The sequence below is a fragment of the Anomaloglossus baeobatrachus genome, chromosome 9 (assembly GCF_048569485.1).
Source record: "Anomaloglossus baeobatrachus isolate aAnoBae1 chromosome 9, aAnoBae1.hap1, whole genome shotgun sequence".
In the NCBI taxonomy this organism is placed as follows: domain Eukaryota; kingdom Metazoa; phylum Chordata; class Amphibia; order Anura; family Aromobatidae; genus Anomaloglossus; species Anomaloglossus baeobatrachus.
In genome coordinates, this window is record NC_134361.1 from 219,638,079 (window position 1) to 219,664,459 (window position 26,381).

The following is a 26,381-nucleotide window of genomic DNA, read 5'->3' on the forward strand; positions in this document are numbered from 1 at the left end:
TTTATTAAAGGGGTCTGTTTCATGAATAAATGCCCTTTACAGGGGTTTATAACATCATCCCTCCTCTGCCTCCCACCTTCCGGTATACTAAGGCCGCTATCAGGCACAATCCGGCAAAAACATGAAAAAACGGATCCGGCGTCTGTTGCCGCCGGATCCGTTTTCCCCCCCCATAGACTTTCATTAGTGCCGGATTGCCTTGCGTTTCATCAGTTTTTTGCCGGAATTTACTTGCCCGGTGGTCGGATGAAACGTTAAAGTGAACGTTTTTGTGTCCCGCAAAAAAAAACGGATCGCGCCTGATCCGGCGCCGTACAGCATGTTTTATAATGGAAGCCTATAGACCCCAGATCCGGCATAATGCGGCAAAAAACCGGATCCGGCCGCCGCATCCGTTTTTTTTAACTGAGCATGCTCAGAATCAGTCACGTCAAGAGGAGGAGGGGAGGGGAGAAGATCCAGCACCGACGTAAAAAAAAATTCTTTATTCAAAATTCATAAAAAAGGTAATTCCAACCAAGTGCAGAATATATTTATGCTTGACGCGTTTCGGAGAAAGTAGACTCCTTATTCATAAGCAACATGAATCTACTTTCTCCGAAACGCGTCAAGCGTAAATATATTCTGCACTTGGTTGGAATTACCTTTTTTATGAATTTTTAGTAAAGTTTTTTTTATTACGTCGGTGCTGGATCTTCTCTCCTCCTCCTCTTGATGTGGCTGATTACTCAGCTGTGGAAGCCAAACCACTTGTTCCTTGCACCGGAGCAGATGTTGGAGACCCCTGCTTTGGAGTGGCGAGCTGATCTAAATTCCTTATTCATGCTCAGAATCACATCGGATCGGTCAAAAAACTGAAGAAACTGATCCGTTTTTTCGCTGGATCCGTCACATCAGTTTTTTTCGCCAGATCGTGCCTGATGCCAAAAAACTGATCTGTGAAAGCAGCCTTAGCATGCACCGCTCCATCCTTTGTGTTCTGCCATGCACCGGTCCATCCTTTGTGTTCTCCCATGCACTGATCCATCCTTTGTGTTCTCCCATGCATCGGTCCATCCTTTGTGTTCTGCCATGAACCGATCCATCCTTTGTGTTCTCCCATGCACTGGTCCATCCTTTGTGTTCCGCCATGAACCGATCCATCCTTTGTGTTCCGCCATGAACCGATCCATCCTTTGTGTTCCGCCATGAACCGGTCCATCCTTTGTGTTCCGCCATGCACCAGTCCATCCTTTGTGTTCTCACCCAGGCGCCGGTCCATCTTTTGTGTTCTCACCCAGGCGCCGGTCCATCCTTTGTGTTTTCCCATGCACGGGTCCATCCTTAGTGTTCTCCCATGCATCGGTCCGCCAATTGTCTTTGTGTTCTTCCATCCTAGGTGTTCTCTCATGCAACGGTCCATCCTTTGTGATCTCTCATGCACCTCTCCATCCTTTATTCTCCCATGCACCGGTCCATCCTTTGTCTTTTTCTCACATGCACTGGTCCATCCTAGGTGTTCTCCCATGCACCGGTCCATCCTTTGTGTTCCTCCATGCATCACTCCATCCTTTGTGTTCTCCCATGTATTGGTCTATCCTTTGTGTTCTGCCATGCACCGGTCCATCCTTGGTGTTCTCCCATGCATCACTCCATCCTAGGTGTTCTCCCATGCACCGATCCATCCTTTGTGTTCTGCCATGCACCGGTCCATCCTTTGTCTTTTTCTCACATGCACTGGTTCATCCTAGGTGTTCTCCCATGCATCGGTCCATTCTAGGTGTTCTCCCATGCACCGGTCCATCCTTTGTGTTCCGCCATGCACCAGTCCATCCTTTGTGTTCTCACCCAGGCGCCGGTCCATCCTTTGTGTTCTCACCCAGGCGCCGGTCCATCCTTTGTGTTCTCCCATGCACTGGTCCATCCTTAGTGTTCTCCCATGCATCGGTCCGCCAATTGTCTTTGTGTTCTTCCATCCTAGGTGTTCTCTCATGCAACGGTCCATCCTTTGTGATCTCTCATGCACCTCTCCATCCTTTATTCTCCCATGCACCGGTCCATCCTTTGTGTTCCCCCATGCATCACTCCATCCTAGGTGTTCTCCCATGCATCGGTCCATTCTAGGTGTTCTCCCATGCACCGGTCCATCCTTTGTGTTCCCCCATGCACCGGTCCATCCTTTGTCTTTGTGTTCCCCCATGCACTGGTCCATCCTTTGTGTTCCCCCATGCACCGGTCCATCCTTTGTCTTTGTGTTCCCCCATGCACCGGTCCATCCTTTGTGTTCCCCCATGCACCGGTCCATCCTTTGTCTTTGTGTTCTCCCATGCATCAGTCCATCCTTTGTCTTTGTGTTCTCCCATGCACCGGTCCATCCTTTGTCTTTGTGTTCTCCCATGCATCAGTCCATCCTTTGTCTTTGTGTTCTCCCATGCATCAGTCCATCCTTTGTCTTTGTGTTCCCCCATGCACGGTCCATCCTTTGTCTTTGTGTTCCCCCATGCACCGGTCCATCCTTTGTGTTCTGCCATGCACCGGTCCATCCTTTGTCTTTTTGTTCTCCCATGCTGTTATCAGAGCTAGCTTTGCCTTTGCAGCATCAGAGGAGCACTGACACAGGCCACATCCAGCCATCTTTAGAGCAGCTCTTGGAGGTGCTGCGCTCTTTGTCTAGATCGGCCACCTCTGCATTCTTATCAGCGGTGACCAGAGTCCTAGCCGTGGAGCGCAGCACTTACAAGCTCTGCATACAAGTGCTGCTCAGCAGCTGTCCGGATCTTTTGGATCTGGCCTGCATCAATGCACTACATCAGTTTACTGTCCGTCTTGACCATGTATATGAGTGCAGTCTTGGCAGTGTGTGCATTATCTGTCCCCCCCCTCACGCTGTGTCCTGTCTCTTACAGCGGCCATGCCTTTTGGATGTATCAGTGTCCGCAATGAGAAAACATATAACTGTTTCTCGGATATCACAGACAAGTATGAGATCGGCCAGCTCCTCTGCGCGTGAGTATGGACGCTTTTCGGCAACTGTCGTCCCTTCTGTTGGGCAGATTTAGCGTTGTCCATTCACTGTAACTACCTGTGCTTTAATAGGAAGGAGTTTTGTGAGATCTGCCTCGCCCGAGAGATGCAGACGGACCGCGTCTACGTCTGTAAAAAGTTCCTGAAAAAAGATGGCCGAAAAGTCCGGAGAGCGGCAAAGAACGAGATAATGATACTGAAGATGTAAGTAGACGGCTGTGTAATGGTGATCTTCTTTGTTTGCTTTTTAGCCTCCGCTTTAAAGGCTCCAGCGTATCTCCGTGATCTGATGGGAGTCTGGGGTTGTCTGAAATACCCTCACCAAGTCTTACCAGGACAGATCTGACGTCCTAAAGGCACTGTGATGGAGTTGTCAGGGTTAATAGGGGACCGAGGTTCCTAGAATGACCCTCAGGCTAGCTATCCCTTATCCCAGAGATACCTTGTATGGTGAAGAAGTCTGGGCCACCACCCTTACCCTGATCTAATACACCCTCTCCCAGGAAAGAAGTGGTACAACCCACAAAAAGAGACAAGCGGGGAAACCAAAGCTCTATCACCCAGCAAGCACGCACGGAGGTATAAAACAATAGGTGATAAGGAAAAAATAAAGAGCAGGGAGGAAATAACCAGACGGGGAGAGGGTTACTAAAGCAGACGAAGCAGCTCTCAACAAATCACCAGTTATTGGATCACAATAGCACACAGACCAGTGTAGCACAAGCTATAGTCGGCATGGAAAGACAGTTTCCACCATCTTAAAAAGGCGGGGAGTGATTGTGATTCATATTCCAAAACGTGATCCTAGAGGTAAGGGTATGGTTCCACTTAACACTAGAAGTCCCAGAGAGGGGTCATTTAACATTTCTACCTGTGGAACCCAGAGACAGGTGTGAATGACCTGAAGGATTTTAGCTAACATCCTATAATCGCCATCTTTTGTTCTGTAATTCAGGCCATTACTGTCGCACCACAGGAGGTTGTTGTTTTCAAACCTCCTGTGGTGCGACAGTAATGGCCTTAATTACAGTTTGGACTAAGGGTCATTTGACCCTCTTTTGGGACTTCAGGGGGGAGCTCGAAATTTCTGGGACTTCTAGTGTTAAACATTTTAAACATCAGACTGCACGTGCACCAGTGCAAAACTATGGGGCAGTGTCCACCTGCGATTGATTTCTCATGCCATATTGGCCTGAGAAATGAATCGCAGCACGCTACGTTTGGCAGCGATTCTCGGCTCACGCACCCCCATACAAGTCTATGGGAGCGTGTGAAACATTGCACTGCGTTCGTATGTCATCCGACAGCAGTGCGATGTACGCAGAGACAGGCTGCGGAGGAGATGGGAGAAAGTGCTCCCTCCCTCTTCTCCACAGCTGTGATAAGATTGCAAGATCACATCACAGTCGCGTGACGCTCGCAGCAGAGGGTCAATAACATATCGCTTCCGATGGAACCATACCCTAACCAGCAAGTTAGCAGAGATTAACTCTTGCTAGACCGATCACTAATGAGCACACCCGAGCCTGTCTGTGCAACTCAGAAGCACCAGAGAAACCGTAGTGTGGCGTATCAGAGTCTGTGGTGTGAACACCGTCTGATATCGTGTGACAGGCTCCCTATGCCCAGATAAAATGTCTGAATCTGTCGATTCCATGGGGATCATTCAATCATCTAATGTATGTGGGTGCTCCCTATTGTCCTTCTATTCCTGAATGCATGTAGGTGCTGCTTATTGTCCCTCTATTCCTAAATGCATGTAGGTGCTGCTTATTGTCCCTCTATTCCTAAATGCATGTAGGTGCTGCTTATTGTCCCTCTATTCCTGAATGCATGTAGGTGCTGCTTATTGTCCCTCTATTCCTGAATGCATGTAGGTGCTCCCTATTGTCCTTCCATTCCTGAATGCATGTAGGTGCTCCCTATTGTCCCTCTATTCCTGAATGCATGTAGGTGCTCCCTATTGTCCCTCTATTCCTGAATGTATGTAGGTGCTCCCTATTGTCACTCTATTCCTGAATGCATGTAGGTGCTCCTTATTGTCCCTCTATTCCTGAATGTATGTAGGTGCTCCCTATTGTCACTCTATTCCTGAATGCATGTAGCTGCTCCCTATTGTCCCTCTATTCCTGAATGTATGTAGGAGCTCCCTATTGTCACTCTATTCCTGAATGCATGTAGCTGCTCCCTATTGTCCTTCCATTCCTGAATGTATGTAGGTGCTCCCTATTGTCCTTCTATTCCTGAATGTATGTAGGTGATCCCTATTGTCCTTCCATTCCTGAATGCATGTAGATGCTCCCTATTGTCCTTCCATTCCTGAATGTATGTAAGTGCTCCCTATTGTCCTTCCATTCCTGAATGCATGTAGGTGCTCCCTATTGTCCCTCTATTCCTGAATGCATGTAGGTGCTCCCTATTGTCACTCTATTCCTGAATGCATGTAGGTGCTCCTTATTGTCCCTCTATTCCTGAATGTATGTAGGTGCTCCCTATTGTCACTCTATTCCTGAATGCATGTAGGTGCTCCTTATTGTCCCTCTATTCCTGAATGTATGTAGGTGCTCCCTATTGTCACTCTATTCCTGAATGCATGTAGCTGCTCCCTATTGTCCTTCCATTCCTGAATGTATGTAGGTGATCCCTATTGTCCTTCCATTCCTGAATGCATGTAGATGCTCCCTATTGTCCTTCCATTCCTGAATGTATGTAAGTGCTCCCTATTGTCCTTCCATTCCTGAATGCATGTAGGTGCTCCCTATTGTCCCTCTATTCCTGAATGCATGTAGGTGCTCCCTATTGTCACTCTATTCCTGAATGCATGTAGGTGCTCCTTATTGTCCCTCTATTCCTGAATGTATGTAGGTGCTCCCTATTGTCACTCTATTCCTGAATGCATGTAGGTGCTCCTTATTGTCCCTCTATTCCTGAATGCATGTAGGTGCTCCCTATTGTCACTCTATTCCTGAATGCATGTAGATGCTCCCTATTGTCCTTCCATTCCTGAATGTATGTAGGTGCTCCCTATTGTCCTTCTATTCCTGAATGTATGTAGGTGATCCCTATTGTCCTTCCATTCCTGAATGCATGTAGATGCTCCCTGTTGTCCTTCCATTCCTGGTTGCATGTAGGTGCTCCCTATTGTCCTTCCATTCCTGAATGCATGTAGATGCTCCCTATTATCCTTCCATTCCTGAATGTATGTAGGTGCTCCCTATTGTCCTTCTATTCCTGAATGTATGTAGGTGATCCCTATTGTCCTTCCATTCCTGAATGCATGTAGATGCTCCCTATTGTCCTTCCATTCCTGAATGTATGCAAGTGCTCCCTATTGTCCTTCCATTCCTGAATGCATGTAGGTGCTCCCTATTGTCCTTCTATTCCTGAATGCATGTAGATGCTCCCTATTGTCCTTCTATTCCTGAATGCATGTAGATGCTCCCTATTGTCCTTCCATTCCTGAATGTATGTAAGTGCTCCCTATTGTCCTTCCATTCCTGAATGTATGTAGGTGATCCCTATTGTCCTTCCATTCCTGAATGCATGTAGGTGCTCCCTATTGTCCTTCCATTCCTGAATCCATGTAGGTCCTCCCTATTGTCCTTCCATTCCTGAATGCATGTAGGTGCTCCCTATTGTCCTTCTATTCCTGAATGCATGTAGGTACTCCCTATTGTCCTTCCATTCCTGAATCCATGTAGGTGCTCCCTATTGTCCTTCCATTCCTGGTTGCATGTAGGTGCTCCCTATGTCCTTCCATTCCTGAATGCATGTAGGTGCTCCCTATGTCCTTCCATTCCTGGTTGCATGTAGGTGCTCCCTATTGTCCTTCTATTCCTGAATGCATGTAGGTGCTCCCTATTGTCCTTCCATTCCTGAATGTATGTAGGTGTTCCCTATTGTCCTTCTATTCCTGAATGCATGTAGGTGCTCCCTATTGTCCTTCCATTCCTGAATGTATGTGGGTGATCCCTATTGTCATTCCATTCCTGAATGTATGTAGCTGCTCCCTATTGTCCCTCTATTCCTGAATGTATGTGGGTGCTCCCTATTGTCATTCCATTCCTGAATGCATGTAGGTGCTCCCTGTTGTCCTTCCATTCCTGAATGTATGTAGGTGCTCCCTATTGTCCTTCCATTCCTGAATGTATGTGGGTGCTCCCTATTGTCCTTCTATTCCTGAATGTATGTAGGTGCTCCCTATTGTCCTTCCATTCCTGAATGCATGTAGGTGCTCCCTATTGTCCTTCCATTCCTGAATGTATGTAGCTGCTCCCTATTGTCCCTCTATTCCTGAATGTATGTAGGTGCTCCCTATTGTCCTTCCATTCCTGAATGTATGTAGGTGCTCCCTATTATCCTTTCATTTCTGAATGTATGTAGGTGCTCCCTATCGTTCTTCCATTCCTGTGTATGAGAGCTGGCCGACAGCTGTCTAATTTGTATGGTCAGCCTCGCTGCCCTCCCCCAAGCTATGCCCCTGACATATAAGTCAATCAATACCTATTCACCCATGTGCACTTTAACAAGTGATTTAGGCATAAGTGGTTTAGAAAACCATTTTTAAATGCTCTTCGTATCAGCGGAGGCTACAAAGGTGTCTGTCTCCGGAGGACCCGACACATCTGTACATCACACAGACAGCCTATTGATTTTAATGGCTAATGTGCAGTGTGTGGTTTCTCCTGATGGAAAATTGAACACTTGTTGTCAATTTTTTTTGCAGATTGATGGGGTCTTAGCTTATATTCAGGAGACCCTTTTAACAAAAAAGGCATGCCTCCTATGTGTATCCATAGGCTCACATTTTGCAAAAAGTACAATACATAGTTTAGAACCATGTATGCAATATTGTAGCGAACTACAAGAGATATATTGACGACGTTCCAGCCAGATGAATAGTGTTGCGAACTACAAGAGATATATTGATGACGTTCCAGCCAGATGAATAGTGTAGCGAACTACAAAATATATATTGACGACATTCCAGCCAGATGAATAGTGTAGCGAACTACAAAATATTTATTGACGACATTCCAGCCAGATGAATAGTGTAGCGAACTACAAAATATATATTGACGACGTTCCAGCCAGATGAATAGTGTAGCAAACTACAAAATATATATTGACGACATTCCAGCCAGATGAATAGTGTAGCGAACTACAAAATATATATTGACGATGTTCCAGCCAGATGAATAGTGTTGCGAACTACAAGAGATATATTGACGACGTTCCAGCCAGATGAATAGTGTTGCGAACTACAAGAGATATATTGACGACGTTCCAGCCAGATGAATAGTGTAGCGAACTACAAAATATATATTGACGATGTTCCAGCCAGGTGAATAGTGTTGTGAACTACAAGAGATATATTGACGACGTTCCAGCCAGACAGAGCCTGTTTTGCCCTTCATCAGATGTATAGGATTCAATCCCGGTGAAATTCAGCTTAAGATCTCTCCTTTATGGTTGTAACCGTAAGATAAACTGTAAGCCGAGAGAGAGAGAAAATAAGAAAAAAAAATACCATCTTCGATTTTCCTCAAGTCAATATATAAGGGCTTGATTGGATTACGGTCAATAAGAAAGCTCGGCTGCATCATAATGAGTCACTGGAGTCCCCGGAGTTTAGTGACTATGAATCTCATAAGCCTTCTAGCTTTAATAACGTTACCGCCATCTTCTCGCAGAAAGCCGTTTTATTCATATTATTATTTTCTTTTCTTTTTTTTAAATGCCTCATTGAGGAAAGGAGAAATCACCCGGCCGTCCTCGTCTAACAATCTCCTAACAGCCGTCAGATTTTGGCCGGGACGTGGTGGTTGGAAGCACAAACACCAGAGAGGAATCCGACAGGCTCCAGTATGAGTCTATAGGGTCCACGGGCGCTTCTGGTGTCCGTCACGCTGCTGATCCGTGGCTTCATTATAAATGGAAATCGCAGCCAATTTTCCCAGAAACAATTTAAGTGTTGGCACAAAAAGTTCCCCAAAATTTCCATTTTTCCATTCCTTATTTATTGTACATTATTAGTGATTATTTTTTTCTCCTCCATTCACACTCAAAGCTGCATTCATCATTCCAGAGAGCAGTGGATTAGGAAAAAGTTACACATGAAAAGAGTATCAGTACTGGGAGCAGGGGGGACCACAAAGATCAGTACTCGGAGCAGTGGGGGCCAAAAGGATCAGTACTGGGAGCAGTGGGGACCACAAGGATCTGTACTGGGAGCAGTGGGGACCACAAGGATCTGTACTGGGAGCAGTGGGGACCTCAGGCATCTGTACTGGGAGCAGTGGGGACCACAAGAATCAGTACTGGGAGCAGTGGGGACCACAAGGATCTGTACTGGGAGCAGTGGCGACCACAAGGATCTGTACTGGGCGCAGTGGGGACCACAAGGATCTGTACTGGGAGCAGTGGGGACCTCAGGGATCTGTACTGGGAGCAGCAGAGACCACAAGGATCTATACCGGGTGGGAGCAGTGGGGACCATAATTATCGGTCCTGAGAGTAGTTGGGACAAGGATCTGTACCGGGAGAACTAGGGGACCACAAGGATCTGTACCGGGAGCACTAGGGGGGACCACAAGGATCTGTACCGGGAGCACTAGGGGGGACCACAAGGATCTGTACTGGGAGCACTAGGGGACCACAAGGATCTGTACCGGGAGCACTAGGGGACCACAAGGATCTGTACCAGGAGCACTAGGGGGACCACAAGGATCTGTACCGGGAGCACTAGGGGGACCACAAGGATCTGTACCGGGAGCACTAGGGGGGACTACAAGGATGTGTACCTGGGGCACTAGGGGGACCACAAGGATTTGTACCGGGTGCACTAGGGGGACCACAAGGATCTGTACCGGGGGCACTAGGGGGACCACAAGGATTTGTACCGGGAGCACTAGGGGGACCACAAGGATCTGTACCGGGGGCAGTGGGAACCACAAGTAGAAGTGACAGGCTCTGTACCGGGAGCACTAGGGGGACCACAAGGATCTGTACCGGGAGCACTAAGGGGGACCACAAGGATGTGTACCTGGGGCACTAGGGGGACCACAGGGATGTGTACCGGGTGCACTAGGGGGACCACAAGGATCTGTACCGGGAGCACTAGGGGGGACCACAAGAATCTGTACCGGGAGCACTAGGGGGACCACAAGGCTCTGTACCGGGAGCAGTGGGAACCACAAGTAGCAGTGACAGGCTCCAATATGAGTCTATAGAGTCCACGGGCGCTTCTGGTGTCCGTCACGCTACAGATCCATGACTTCATTATAAATGGAAATCGCAGCCAATTTTCCCAGAAACAATTTAAGTGTTGGCACAAAACGTTCCCCAAAATTTCCATTTTTCCACTCTTTAATGTACATTATTACTGATTTATTATTTTCTCCTCCATTCACACTCAAAGCTGCAATCATCGTCTTTTTTTCAATGGCAAACCAACCAAAATTTTGACACTTTGGGTGTGAACAGAGGAAAAGCGCAGAATCTTTGTCCACTATATACGCAGAGCGGAGCCATCTGCGGGCGCTTAGTAAGGTCTGTGCCTTTAATGATCATGTTGGAGGTCCGGATTTCGGGTAATTGAGCGCCGGAGGACTTTTCTATTTTTTTTTCTTTGCCTTTAGTAAATTTACGGTCAATTTCTCGGAGGACTTGTACATATTTATAAGTATTTCTCCAGAACAGGGTAATCAATCAAACCCGGAGCAGCTAGAAACCCATTAATATTTTACTCTATTCCGGCTCCCGTCGTCTGTTTTCTATTCAGGGGGGGAGGGGGGTCATCTCGGCCATTTTCCTGCCCGCAAATGCTTCGCTGGTTTACGTTTTCACTTAATGCATCGGCGTATTCTCTAATTGTGAATTTTCCGGCATCTAAAAGGTAACTAATGCAGCCAGAGAAACTTTCCAAAAACGTAACTTTTTTTTTCCATAGTCTACAATGAGGATCAGTGCTCATCCTGAGCCTCCTGATTCAGGACTCCTGAGTTACAGTGAAGATATATCATTGTATATGGTATATTGTCTAAACGGGCGAATGTCAGCAGCGGGGAGCACAAGGATCAGTGCTGGAAGCAATAGGAGGAACAAAACGCTCTGCAACAGGAGGGGGACAACAAGGATCTGTACTGGCAGCAGTGGGAACCACAAGGATCTGTACTGGCAGCAGTGGGAACAACAAGGATCTGTACTGGCAGCAGTGGGAACCACAAGGATCTGTACTGGCAGCAGTGGGAACAACACAACAAGGATCTGTACTGGCAGCAGTGGGAACCACAAGGATCAGTGCCGGGAGCAGTGGAGAACACAAGGATCTGTGCCGGGAGCAGTGGAGACCACAAGGATCAGTACCGGGTGCAGTGGGGACCACAAGGATCAGTACCGGGAGCAGTGGAGAACACAAGGATCTGTGCCGGGAGCAGTGGAGAACACAAGGATCAGTGCCGGGAGCAGTGGAGAACACAAGGATCAGTGCCGGGAGCAGTGGAGAACACAAGGATCTGTGCCGGGAGCAGTGGAGAACACAAGGATCTGTGCCGGGAGCAGTGGAGAACACAAGGATCAGTATCGGGAGCAGTGGAGAACACAAGGATCAGTACCGGGAGCAGTGGGGACCACAAGGATCAGTGCCGGGAGCAGTGGGGACCACAAGGATCAGTACCGGGAGCAGTGGGGACCACAAGGATCAGTGCCGGGAGCAGTGGGGACAACAAGGATCAGTACCGGGAGCAGTGGGGACCACAAGGATCAGTGCCGGGAGCAGTGGAGAACACAAGGATCTGTGCCGGGAGCAGTGGAGAACACAAGGATCTGTACCGGGAGCAGTGGAGAACACAAGGATCAGTATCGGGAGCAGTGGAGAACACAAGGATCAGTATCGGGAGCAGTGGAGAACACAAAGATCAGTGCCGGGAGCAGTGGAGAACACAAGGATCTGTGCCGGGAGCAGTGGAGAACACAAGGATCAGTACCGGGAGCAGTGGAGAACACAAGGATCAGTGCCGGGAGCAGTGGAGAACACAAGGATCTGTGCCGGGAGCAGTGGAGAACACAAGGATCAGTACCGGGAGCAGTGGAGAACACAAGGATCAGTACCAGGAGCAGTGGAGAACACAAGGATCAGTACTGGGAGCAGTGGAGAACACAAGGATCAGTGCCGGGAGCAGTGGAGAACACAAGGATCTGTGCCGGGAGCAGTGGAGAACACAAGGATCTGTGCCGGGAGCAGTGGAGAACACAAGGATCAGTACCGGGAGCAGTGGAGAACACAAGGATCAGTACCGGCAGCAGTGGAGAACACAAGGATCAGTACCGGGAGCAGTGGAGAACACAAGGATCAGTGCTGGGAGCAGTGGAGAACACAAGGATCAGTACTGGGAGCAGTGGAGAACACAAGGATCAGTACCGGGAGCAGTGGAGAACACAAGGATCAGTACCGGCAGCAGTGGAGAACACAAGGATCAGTACCGGGAGCAGTGGAGAACACAAGGATCAGTACTGGGAGCAGTGGAGAACAACAAGGATCTGTGCCGGGAGCAGTGGAGAACACAAGGATCAGTACCGGGAGCAGTGGAGAACAACAAGGATCTGTGCCGGGAGCAGTGGAGAACACAAGGATCTGTACCGGGAGCAGTGGAGAACACAAGGATCAGTACCGGGAGCAGTGGAGAACACAAGGATCTGTGCCGGGAGCAGTGGAGAACACAAGGATCTGTACCGGGAGCAGTGGAGAACACAAGGATCTGTGCCGGGAGCAGTGGAGAACACAAGGATCAGTACCAGGAGCAGTGGAGAACACAAGGATCTGTGCCGGGAGCAGTGGAGAACACAAGGATCTGTACCGGGAGCAGTGGAGAACACAAGGATCTGTGCCGGGAGCAGTGGAGAACACAAGGATCTGTACCGGGAGCAGTGGAGAACACAAGGATCTGTGCCGGGAGCAGTGGAGAACACAAGGATCTGTACCGGCAGCAGTGGAGAACACAAGGATCAGTACCGGGAGCAGTGGAGAACACAAGGATCAGTACCGGGAGCAGTGGAGAACAACAAGGATCTGTGCCGGGAGCAGTGGAGAACACAAGGATCAGTACCGGGAGCAGTGGAGAACACAAGGATCTGTGCCGGGAGCAGTGGAGAACACAAGGATCAGTACCGGGAGCAGTGGAGAACACAAGGATCAGTGCCGGGAGCAGTGGAGAACACAAGGATCAGTACCGGGAGCAGTGGAGAACACAAGGATCAGTATTAGGAGCAATAGCAGGACCACAAGGATCAGAGTTAGGCCGAATTTTTTTTTTATCAATTACCTTGTGGATGTGATTGTCATTCTTTGCACTTGACACAAAACTTTGTAGGATAATAAAATCTGAGCTTGACTGTATATTATTATAGAATGATCCAGCGAAGACGTCTGCACGGGCAAACGCGCAGCAGAAGACATTCAGGATTGAGAGATGTAAAGTAATGCGCTGCAGCCGCCGTCATCGTACTGATACATATACATTACATGGAAATATACTCGGGAGCACACAACAAGAGGACTGGGGTATTCTGGTCACAAGTCACAGCCGAGCAGCAGCACTCAGTGTCAGGAGAACGAGTGCGTTCAAAAGCCTCTCCTATAATGAGAGGTGAGAAAAGCTGGGCTGGATCCCATTCATATGTATAAATACATGTGTAATAATACAAAGAACTAAAACAGGATTTATTCCTTCCAAGGACCATGAGACATTCACAGAAAAAAGAAGATCCTATCTAAATTGGAAAGGGTTCTTTACAGTTAGAGCAGTTAAATTGTGAAAAGAGAAAGTAGAGGCAGAGACTATATCAGCAGTGGAAAAAAGAAGATGCTGTCTAAATTGGAAAGGGTTCTTTACAGTTAGAGCAGTTAGGTTGTGGAAAGAGGAAATAGAGGCAGAGGCTATATCAGCAGTGGAAGAAAAAAAGATCCTGTTTAATTTGGAAAGGGTTCTTTACAGTAAGAGTAGTTTGGTTATGTGAAGAGGAAGTAGAGGCACATACTATATCAGCAGTGGAAGAATGAAGATCCTGTCTAAATTGGAAATGGTTCTTTACAGTTAGATTGCAGAAAGAGGAAGTAGAGGCAAAGGCTATATCAGCAGTGGAAGAAAAAAAAAGATCCTGTTTAATTTGGAAAGGGTTCTTTATGGAGGAAAGAAGATCCTGTCTAAATTGGAAAGGGTTTTTTCCAGTTAAAGCAGTTTGGTTGTGGAAAGAGGAAGTAGAGGCAGAGGCTATATCAGCAGTGGAAGAAAGAAGATCCTGTCTGATTTGGAAAGGGTTCTTTCCAATTAGAGCAGTTAGGTTGTGGAAAGAGAAAGAGGCAGAGACTATATCAGTAGTGGAAGAATGAAGATGCCTTCTAAATTGGAAATGGTTCTTTACAGTTAGAGCAGTTTGGTTGTGGAAAGAGGAAGTAGAGGCAGAGACTATATCAGCAGTGGAAGAAAGAAGATCCTGTCTAAATTGGAAAGGATTCTTTACAGTTAGAGCAGTTAGGTTGTGGAAAGAGGAAGAGACTATATCAGCAGCTGAAGAAAGAAGATCCTGTCTAAATTGGAAAGGGTTCTTTACAGTTAGAGCAGTTAGGTTGTAGAAAGAGAGAGAGGCAGAGACTATATCAGTAGTGGAAAAATGAAGATGCCATCTAAATTGGAAATGGTTCTTTACAGTTAGAGCAGTTAGGTTGTGGAAAGAGGTAGTATAGGCACAGACTATATTAGCAGTGGAAGAAAGAAGGTTCTGTCTAAATTGGAAAGGATTCTTTACAGTTAGAGCAGTTTGGTTGTGGAAAGAGGAAGTAGAGGCAGAGACTATATCAGCAGTGGAAGAAAGAAGATCCTGTCTAAATTGGAAAGGATTCTTTACAGTTAGAGCAGTTAGGTTGTTGAAAGAGGAAGAGACTATATCAGCAGTGGAAGAAAGAAGATCCTGTCTAAATTGGAAAGGATTCTTTACAGTTAGAGCAGTTAGGTTGTGGAAAGAGGAAGAGACTATATCAGCAGCTGAAGAAAGAAGATCCTGTCTAAATTGGAAAGGGTTCTTTACAGTTAGAGCAGTTAGGTTGTGGAAAGAGGAAGTGGCAGAGACTATATCAGTAGTGGAAGAATGAAGATGCCATCTAAATTGGAAATGGTTCTTTACAGTTACAGCAGTTAGGTTGTGGAAAGAGGCAGAGACTATATCAGTAGTGGAAGAATGAAGATCCTGTCTAAATTGAAAGGGTTCTTTATGGAGGAAAGAAGATCCTGTCTAAATTGGAAAAGGTTCTTTACAGTTAGAGCAGTTAGGTTGTGGAAAGAGGTAGTATAGGCACAGACTATATTAGCAGTGGAAGAAAGAACGTTCTGTCTAAATTGGAAAGGATTCTTTACAGTTAGAGCAGTTTGGTTGTGGAAAGAGGAAGTAGAGGCAGAGACTATATCAGCAGTGGAAGAAAGAAGATCCTGTCTAAATTGGAAAGGATTCTTTACAGTTAGATTGTGGAAAGAGGAAGTGGCAGAGACTATATCAGTAGTGGAAGAATGAAGATGCCATCTAAATTGGAAATGGTTCTTTACAGTTAGAGCAGTTAGGTTGCAGAAAGAGGAAGAGACTATATCAGCAGTTGAAGAAAGAAGATCCTGTCTAATTTGGAAATGGTTCTTTATAAATAGAGCAGTTAGGTTGAGGAAAGAGGAAATAAAGGCAGAAACTATATCAGCAGTGGAAGAATAAAAGATCCTATCTAAATTGGAAAGGGTTCTTTACAGTAAGAGCAGTTAGGTTGTAGAAAGAGGAAGGGACAAATTATTTTAGTCGGCCCCATGGGACAAAACGGTTATTTAAGAAATTAGTTACGCAACATTTGGGGAAGGGGGTTAATATAATGTTTCAGGGCTGAGGCGTCTTGTATGCGGTGAGCGATGTGCGGCTATTCTGGGCACGGTGACCGCCTTCTATGTATCACTGTGACACTCCGCGGCGATCAGCAGGGAGTTTCTCTTTCATACATATTTATCAGTTATTTTGCCCCAGTTTCCAGTGACACAATGCCCACTTGTGTGTTTGTTTTGCGGTACAATTTGCTGACAGTAGCAGTTTTAAAAATCCAGAACAATGGTGCAGCGGGCGCCCCCCGCATGAGATCCTTCGCCACCGCCGCGGCGCCACGGAAGGTATTCTCGGCAGGTTTACGTGCTGTTAATGAGCGGCATCACAGCGACTGTCACACAGGTGCTCTCATTCCTACATTCAGCCGCAACACACGCTGCCAAATCTATTCTCCTGACAAAAGTGCAATAACATATATTACCGCCATTATGTGAGGATATTTATAACACCGCCCTAAATATAATGCGCATTTATATCAAATCTGCACATAATGATGACAGGAAGGATCGGGAGCGTGCAGCCCCGAGGTCATCATCAAGCTTTAGCAAAAGGTTTTGTTGGTGATTAAGCTTCCAATCGCCTCCTGTATGGAGACACTAGTCACCTGCATTGCTCAGGTAGATTTTGGCCCATTCTTCCGCACACACTCCTCACATCCTGTATGGAGACACTAGTCGCCTGCATTGCTCAGGTGGATTTTGGCCCATTCTTCCGCACACACTCCTCACATCCTGTATGGAGACACTAGTCGCCTGCATTGCTCAGGTGGGATTTTGGCCCATTCTTCCGCACACGCTCCTCACATCCTGTATGGAGACACTAGTCACCTGCATTGCTCAGGTGGATTTTGGTCCATTCTTCCGCACACACTCCTCACATCCTGTATGGAGACACTAGTCACTGCATTGCTCAGGTGGATTTTGGCCCATTCTTCCGCACACACTCCTCACATCCTGTATGGAGACACTAGTCGCCTGCATTGCTCAGGTGGATTTTGGCCCATTCTTCCGCACACACTCCTCACATCCTGTATGGAGACACTAGTCGCCTGCATTGCTCAGGTGGATTTTGGCCCATTCTTCCGCACACACTCCTCACATCCTGTATGGAGACACTAGTCACCTGCATTGCTCAGGTGGGGTTTTGGCCCATTCTTCCGCACACACTCCTCACATCCTGTATGGAGACACTAGTCACCTGCATTGCTCAGGTGGAGTTTGGTCCATTCTTCCGCACACACTCCTCATCATATCCTGTATGGAGACACTAGTCGCCTGCATTGCTCAGGTGGGATTTTGGCCCATTCTTCCGCACACACTCCTCACATCCTGTATGGAGACACTAGTCGCCTGCATTGCTCAGGTGGATTTTGTCCCATTCTTCCGCACACACTCCTCACATCCTGTATGGAGACACTAGTCACCTGCATTGCTCAGGTGGATTTTGTCCCATTCTTCCGCACACACTCCTCACATCCTGTATGGAGACACTAGTCGCCTGCATTGCTCAGGTGGGATTTTGGCCCATTCTTCCGCACACACTCCTCACATCCTGTATGGAGACACTAGTCGCCTGCACTGCTCAGGTGGAGTTTGGTCCATTCTTCCGCACACACTCCTCACATCCTGTATGGAGACACTAGTCACCTGCATTGCTCAGGTGGATTTGGTCCATTCTTCCGCACACACACTCCTCACATCCTGTATGGAGACACTAGTCACCTGCATTGCTCAGGTGGATTTTGGCCCATTCTTCCGCACACACTCCTCACATCCTGTATGGAGACAGTAGTCGCCTGCATTGCTCAGGTGGATTTTGGCTCATTCTTCCGCACACACTCCTCACATCCTGTATGGAGACACTAGTCACCTGCATTGCTCAGGTGGATTTTGGCCCATTCTTCCGCACACACTCCTCACATCCTGTATGGAGACAGTAGTCGCCTGCATTGCTCAGGTGGATTTTGGCTCATTCTTCCGCACACACTCCTCACATCCTGTATGGAGACACTAGTTGCCTGCATTGCTCAGGTGGGATTTTGGCTCATTCTTCTGCACACACTCCTCACATCCTGTATGGAGACACTAGTCGCCTGCATTGCTCAGGTGGATTTTGGCCAATTCTTCCGCACACACACTCCTCACATCCTGTATGGAGACACTAGTCACCTGCATTGCTCAGGTGGATTTCGGTCCATTCTTCCACACACACTCCTCACATCCTGTATGGAGACACTAGTCACCTGCATTGCTCAGGTGGGATTTTGGCCCATTCTTCCACACACACTCCTCACATCCTGTATGGAGACACTAGTCGCCTGCATTGCTCAGGTGGGATTTTGGCCCATTCTTCCACACACACTCCTCACATCCTGTATGGAGACACTAGTCGCCTGCATTGCTCAGGTGGGATTTTGGCCCATTCTTCCACACACACTCCTCACATCCTGTATGGAGACACTAGTCACCTGCATTGCTCAGGTGGGATTTTGGCCCATTCTTCCACACACACTCCTCACATCCTGTATGGAGACACTAGTCGCCTGCATTGCTCAGGCGGATTTTGGCCCATTCTTTTGCACTCACTCCTCACATCCTGTATGGAGACAGTAGTCGCCTGCATTGCTCAGGTGGGATTTTGGCCCATTCTTCCGCACACACTCCTCACATCCTGTATGGAGACAGTAGTCACCTGCATTGCTCAGGTGGATTTGGTCCATTCTTCCGCACACACTCCTCACATCCTGTATGGAGACACTAGTCACCTGCATTGCTCAGGTGGATTTGGTCCATTCTTCCGCACACACTCCTCACATCCTGTATGGAGACAGTAGTCACCTGCATTGCTCAGGTGGATTTGGTCCATTCCTCCACACACACTCCTCACATCCTGTATGGAGACACTAGTCGCCTGCATTGCTCAGGTGGATTTTGGCTCATTCTTCCGCACACACACTCCTCACATCCTGTATGGAGACACTAGTCACCTGCATTGCTCAGGTGGATTTTGGTCCATTCTTCCACACACACACTCCTCACATCCTGTATGGAGACACTAGTCGCCTGCATTGCTCAGGTGGGATTTTGGCCCATTCTTCCACACACACTCCTCACATCCTGTATGGAGACACTAGTCACCTGCATTGCTCAGGTGGGATTTTGGCCCATTCTTCCACACACACTACTCACATCCTGTATGGAGACACTAGTCGCCTGCATTGCTCAGGTGGATTTTGGCTCATTCTTCCGCACACACACTCCTCACATCCTGTATGGAGACACTAGTCACCTGCATTGCTCAGGTGGATTTTGGTCCATTCTTCCACACACACACTCCTCACATCCTGTATGGAGACACTAGTCGCCTGCATTGCTCAGGTGGGATTTTGGCCCATTCTTCCACACACACTCCTCACATCCTGTATGGAGACACTAGTCACCTGCATTGCTCAGGTGGGATTTTGGCCCATTCTTCCACACACACTCCTCACATCCTGTATGGAGACACTAGTCACCTGCATTGCTCAGGTGGATTTTGGCCCATTCTTCCGCATACACTCCTCACATCCTGTATGGAGACAGTAGTCACCTGCATTGCTCAGGTGGATTTGGTCCATTCTTCCGCACACACTCCTCACATCCTGTATGGAGACAGTAGTCACCTGCATTGCTCAGGTGGATTTGGTCCATTCTTCCGCACACACTCCTCACATCCTGTATGGAGACACTAGTCGCCTGCATTGCTCAGGTGGATTTTGGCTCATTCTTCCGCATACACTCCTCACATCCTGTATGGAGACACTAGTTGCCTGCATTGCTCAGGTGGGATTTTGGCTCATTCTTCTGCACACACTCCTCACATCCTGTATGGAGACACTAGTCCCCTGCATTGCTCAGGTGGATTTTGGCTCATTCTTCCGCACACACTCCTCACATCCTGTATGGAGACACTAGTCGCCTGCATTGCTCAGGTGGATTTTGGCTCATTCTTCCGCACACACTCCTCACATCCTGTATGGAGACACTAGTCACCTGCATTGCTCAGGTGGATTTTGGCCCATTCTTCCGCACACACTCCTCACATCCTGTATGGAGACACTAGTAACCTGCATTGCTCAGGTGGATTTTGGCCATTCCTCCACACACACTCCTCACATCCTGTATGGAGACACTATTCGCCTGCATTGCTCAGGTGGATTTTGGTCCATTCTTCCACACACACACTCCTCACATCCTGTATGGAGACACTAGTCGCCTGCATTGCTCAGGTGGGATTTTGGCCCATTCTTTTGCACACACTCCTCACATCCTGTATGGAGACAGTAGTCGCCTGCATTGCTCAGGTGGGATTTTGGCCCATTCTTCCGCACACACTCCTCACATCCTGTATGGAGACACTAGTCACCTGCATTGCTCAGGTGGATTTTGGTCCATTCTTCCACACACACACTCCTCACATCCTGTATGGAGACACTAGTCGCCTGCATTGCTCAGGTGGGATTTTGGCCCATTCTTCCACACACACTCCTCACATCCTGTATGGAGACACTAGTCACCTGCATTGCTCAGGTGGGATTTTGGCCCATTCTTCCACACACACTCCTCACATCCTGTATGGAGACACTAGTCGCCTGCATTGCTCAGGCGGATTTTGGCCCATTCTTTTGCACACACTCCTCACATCCTGTATGGAGACAGTAGTCGCCTGCATTGCTCAGGTGGGATTTTGGCCCATTCTTCCACACACACTCCTCACATCCTGTATGGAGACACTAGTCACCTGCATTGCTCAGGTGGATTTTGGTCCATTCTTCCACACACACACTCCTCACATCCTGTATGGAGACACTAGTCGCCTGCATTGCTCAGGTGGGATTTTGGCCCATTCTTCCACACACACTCCTCACATCCTGTATGGAGACACTAGTCGCCTGCATTGCTCAGGTGGATTTTGGCCCATTCTTTTGCACACACTCCTCACATCCTGTATGGAGACACTAGTCGCCTGCATTGCTCAGGTGGATTTTGGCCCATTCTTCCACACACACTCCTCACATCCTGTATGGAGACACTAGTCGCCTGCATTGCTCAGGTGGGATTTTGGCCCATTCTTCCGCACACACTCCTCACATCCTGTATGGAGACACTAGTCGCCTGCATTGCTCAGGTGGATTTTGTCCCATTCTTCCGCACACACTCCTCACATCCTGTATGGAGACACTAGTCGCCTGCACTGCTCAGGTGGAGTTTGGTCCATTCTTCCGCACACACTCCTCACATCCTGTATGGAGACACTAGTCGCCTGCAGTGCTCAGGTGGATTTGGTCCATTCTTCTGCACACACTCCTCACATCCTGTATGGAGACAGTAGTCGCCTGCATTGCTCAGGTGGATTTTGGCTCATTCTTCCGCATACACTCCTCACATCCTGTATGGAGACACTAGTTGCCTGCATTGCTCAGGTGGGATTTTGGCTCATTCTTCTGCACACACTCCTCACATCCTGTATGGAGACACTAGTCACCTGCATTGCTCAGGTAGATTTTGGCCCATTCTTCTGCACACACTCCTCACATCCTGTATGGAGACAGTAGTCGCCTGCATTGCTCAGGTGGATTTTGGCTCATTCTTCCGCATACACTCCTCACATCCTGTATGGAGACACTAGTTGCCTGCATTGCTCAGGTGGGATTTTGGCTCATTCTTCTGCACACACTCCTCACATCCTGTATGGAGACACTAGTCGCCTGCATTGCTCAGGTGGATTTTGGCCAATTCTTCCGCACACACTCCTCACATCCTGTATGGAGACACTAGTCGCCTGCATTGCTCAGGTGGATTTTGGCCAATTCTTCCACACACACTCCTCACATCCTGTATGGAGACACTAGTCACCTGCATTGCTCAGGTGGATTTTGGTCCATTCTTCCACACACACACTCCTCACATCCTGTATGGAGACACTAGTCGCCTGCATTGCTCAAGTGGGATTTTGGCCCATTCTTTCACACACACTCCTCACATCCTGTATGGAGACACTAGTCACCTGCATTGCTCAGGTGGGATTTTGGCCCATTCTTCCACACACACTCCTCACATCCTGTATGGAGACACTAGTCGCCTGCATTGCTCAGGCGGATTTTGGCCCATTCTTTTGCACTCACTCCTCACATCCTGTATGGAGACAGTAGTCGCCTGCATTGCTCAGGTGGGATTTTGGCCCATTCTTCCGCACACACTCCTCACATCCTGTATGGAGACAGTAGTCACCTGCATTGCTCAGGTGGATTTGGTCCATTCTTCCGCACACACTCCTCACATCCTGTATGGAGACACTAGTCACCTGCATTGCTCAGGTGGATTTGGTCCATTCTTCCGCACACACTCCTCACATCCTGTATGGAGACAGTAGTCACCTGCATTGCTCAGGTGGATTTGGTCCATTCCTCCACACACACTCCTCACATCCTGTATGGAGACACTAGTCGCCTGCATTGCTCAGGTGGATTTTGGCTCATTCTTCCGCACACACACTCCTCACATCCTGTATGGAGACACTAGTCACCTGCATTGCTCAGGTGGATTTTGGTCCATTCTTCCACACACACACTCCTCACATCCTGTATGGAGACACTAGTCGCCTGCATTGCTCAGGTGGATTTTGGCCCATTCTTCCACACACACTCCTCACATCCTGTATGGAGACACTAGTCGCCTGCATTGCTCAGGTGGGATTTTGGCCCATTCTTCCACACACACTCCTCACATCCTGTATGGAGACACTAGTCACCTGCATTGCTCAGGTGGGATTTTGGCCCATTCTTCCACACACACTCCTCACATCCTCTATGGAGACACTAGTCGCCTGCATTGCTCAGGCGGATTTTGGCCCATTCTTTTGCACACACTCCTCACATCCTGTATGGAGACAGTAGTCGCCTGCATTGCTCAGGTGGGATTTTGGCCCATTCTTCCGCACACACTCCTCACATCCTGTATGGAGACAGTAGTCACCTGCATTGCTCAGGTGGATTTGGTCCATTCTTCCGCACACACTCCTCACATCCTGTATGGAGACAGTAGTCACCTGCATTGCTCAGGTGGATTTGGTCCATTCTTCCGCACACACTCCTCACATCCTGTATGGAGACACTAGTCGCCTGCATTGCTCAGGTGGATTTTGGCTCATTCTTCCGCATACACTCCTCACATCCTGTATGGAGACACTAGTTGCCTGCATTGCTCAGGTGGGATTTTGGCTCATTCTTCTGCACACACTCCTCACATCCTGTATGGAGACACTAGTCGCCTGCATTGCTCAGGTGGATTTTGGCCCATCCTTCCGCACACACTCCTCACATCCTGTATGGAGACACTGGTCGCCTGCATTGCTCAGGTGGATTTTGGCCCATTCTTCCGCACACACTCCTCACATCCTGTATGGAGACACTAGTCGCCTGCATTGCTCAGGTGGATTTTGGCTCATTCTTCCGCACACACTCCTCACATCCTGTATGGAGACACTAGTCACCCGCATTGCTCAGGTGGATTTTGGCCATTCCTCCACACACACTCCTCACATCCTGTATGGAGACACTATTCGCCTGCATTGCTCAGGTGGATTTTGGTCCATTCTTCCACACACACACTCCTCACATCCTGTATGGAGACACTAGTCGCCTGCATTGCTCAGGTGGGATTTTGGCCCATTTTTTTGCACACACTCCTCACATCCTGTATGGAGACAGTAGTCGCCTGCATTGCTCAGGTGGGATTTTGGCCCATTCTTCCGCACACACTCCTCACATCCTGTATGGAGACACTAGTCACCTGCATTGCTCAGGTGGATTTTGGTCCATTCTTCCACACACACACTCCTCACATCCTGTATGGAGACACTAGTCGCCTGCATTGCTCAGGTGGGATTTTGGCCCATTCTTCCACACACACTCCTCACATCCTGTATGGAGACACTAGTCACCTGCATTGCTCAGGTGGGATTTTGGCCCATTCTTCCACACACACTCCTCACATCCTGTATGGAGACACTAGTCGCCTGCATTGCTCAGGCGGATTTTGGCCCATTCTTTTGCACACACTCCTCACATCCTGTATGGAGACAGTAGTCGCCTGCATTGCTCAGGTGGGATTTTGGCCCATTCTTCCGCACACACTCCTCACATCCTGTATGGAGACACTAGTCACCTGCATTGCTCAGGTGGATTTTGGTCCATTCTTCCACACACACACTCCTCACATCCTGTATGGAGACACTAGTCGCCTGCATTGCTCAGGTGGGATTTTGGCCCATTCTTCCACACACACTCCTCACATCCTGTATGGAGACACTAGTCGCCTGCATTGCTCAGGTGGATTTTGGCCCATTCTTTTGCACACACTCCTCACATCCTGTATGGAGACACTAGTCGCCTGCATTGCTCAGGTGGATTTTGGCCCATTCTTTTGCACACACTCCTCACATCCTGTATGGAGACACTAGTCACCTGCATTGCTCAGGTGGATTTTGGCCCATTCTTTTGCACACACTCCTCACATCCTGTATGGAGACACTAGTCACCTGCATTGCTCAGGTGGATTTTGGCCCATTCTTTTGCACACACTTCTCACATCCTGTATGGAGACACTAGTCGCCTGCATTGCTCAGGTGGATTTTGGCGCATTCTTCCACACACACTCCTCAGATCCTGTATGGAGACACTAGTCGCCTGCATTGCTCAGGTGGATTTTGGCCCATTCTTCCACACACACTCCTCAGATCCTGTATGGAGACACTAGTCACCTGCATTGCTCAGGTGGGATTTTGGACCATTCTTCCACACACACTCCTCACATCCTGTATGGAGACACTAGTCGCCTGCATTGCTCAGGTGGATTTTGGCCCATTCTTTTGCACACACTCCTCACATCCTGTATGGAGACACTAGTCACCTGCATTGCTCAGGTGGATTTTGGCCCATTCTTCCACACACACTCCTCACATCCTGTATGGAGACACTAGTCGCCTGCATTGCTCAGGTGGATTTTGGTCCAGTCTTCCGCACACACTCCTCACATCCTGTATGGAGACACTAGTCGCCTGCATTGCTCAGGTGGATTTTGGCCCATTCTTCCGCACACACTCCTCACATCCTCTATGGAGACACTAGTCGCCTGCATTGCTCAGGTGCATTTTGGCCATTCTTCCGCATACACTCCTCACATCCTGTATGGAGACACTAGTCACCTGCATTGCTCAGGTGGATTTTGGCCCATTCTTCCGCATACACTCCTCACATCCTGTATGGAGACACTAGTCGCCTGCATTGCTCGGGTGCATTTTGGCCATTCTTCCGCATACACTCCTCACATCCTGTATGGAGACACTAGTCACCTGCATTGCTCAGGTGGATTTTGGTCCATTCTTCCGCACACACTCCTCACATCCTGTATGGAGACATTAGTCACCTGCATTGCTCAGGTGGATTTTGGCCCATTCTTCCGCACACACTCCTCACATCCTGTATGGAGACATTAGTCGCCTGCATTGCTCAGGTGGATTTTGGCCCATTCTTCCGCACACACACACTCCTCACATCCTGTATGGAGACACTAGTCACCTGCATTGCTCAGGTGGGGTTTTGGCCCATTCTTCCACACACACTCCTCACATCCTGTATGGAGACACTAGTCGCCTGCATTGCTCAGGTGGATTTTGGCCCATTCTTCCACACACACTCGTCACATCCTGTATGGAGACACTAGTCGCCTGCATTGCTCAGGTGGATTTTGGCCCATTCTTCCACACACACTCCTCACATCCTGTATGGAGACACTAGTCACCTGCATTGCTCAGGTGGATTTTGGCCCATTCTTCCACATACTCTCCTCACATCCTGTATGGAGACACTAGTCACCTGCATTGCTCAGGTGGATTTTGGCCCATTCTTCCACACACACTCCTCACATCCTGAATGGAGACACTAGTCACCTGCATTGCTCAGGTGGATTTTGGCCCATTACTCCGCACACTCCTCACATCCTGTATGGAGACACTAGTCACCTGCATTGCTCAGGTGGATTTTGGCCCATTCCTCCGCACACTCCTCACATCCTGTATGGAGACACTAGTCGCCTGCATTGCTCAGGTGGATTTTGGCTCATTCTTCCGCACACACTCCTCACATCCTGTATGGAGACAGTAGTCGCCTGCATTGCTCAGGTGGGATTTTGGCCCATTCTTCCACACACACTCCTCACATCCTGTATGGAGACACTAGTCACCTGCATTGCTCAGGTGGGTTTTGGCCCATTCTTCCACACATACTCCTCACATCCTGTATGCAAACACTAGTCGCCTGCATTGCTCAGGTGGGATTTTGGCCCATTCTTCCACATACACTCCTCACATCCTGTATGGAGACACTAGTCACCCGCATTGCTCAGGTGGATTTTGGCTCATTCTTCCACATA

General features: G+C 48.5%; 1 protein-coding gene across 1 annotated transcript in view; it reads left to right on the forward strand.

The window, feature by feature from the left end:
* Positions 1 to 26,381, forward strand: part of LOC142251602 (caM kinase-like vesicle-associated protein) — a 161,171-nt gene that overhangs the window by 80,686 nt on the left and 54,104 nt on the right. The window contains exons 2-3 of the mRNA XM_075324562.1: positions 2,886 to 2,985; positions 3,076 to 3,207. Of these exons, the coding sequence (XP_075180677.1) occupies positions 2,891 to 2,985; positions 3,076 to 3,207 (227 nt within the window). The 5' untranslated portion in view covers positions 2,886 to 2,890. The remainder of the gene's footprint in view (positions 1 to 2,885; positions 2,986 to 3,075; positions 3,208 to 26,381) is intronic.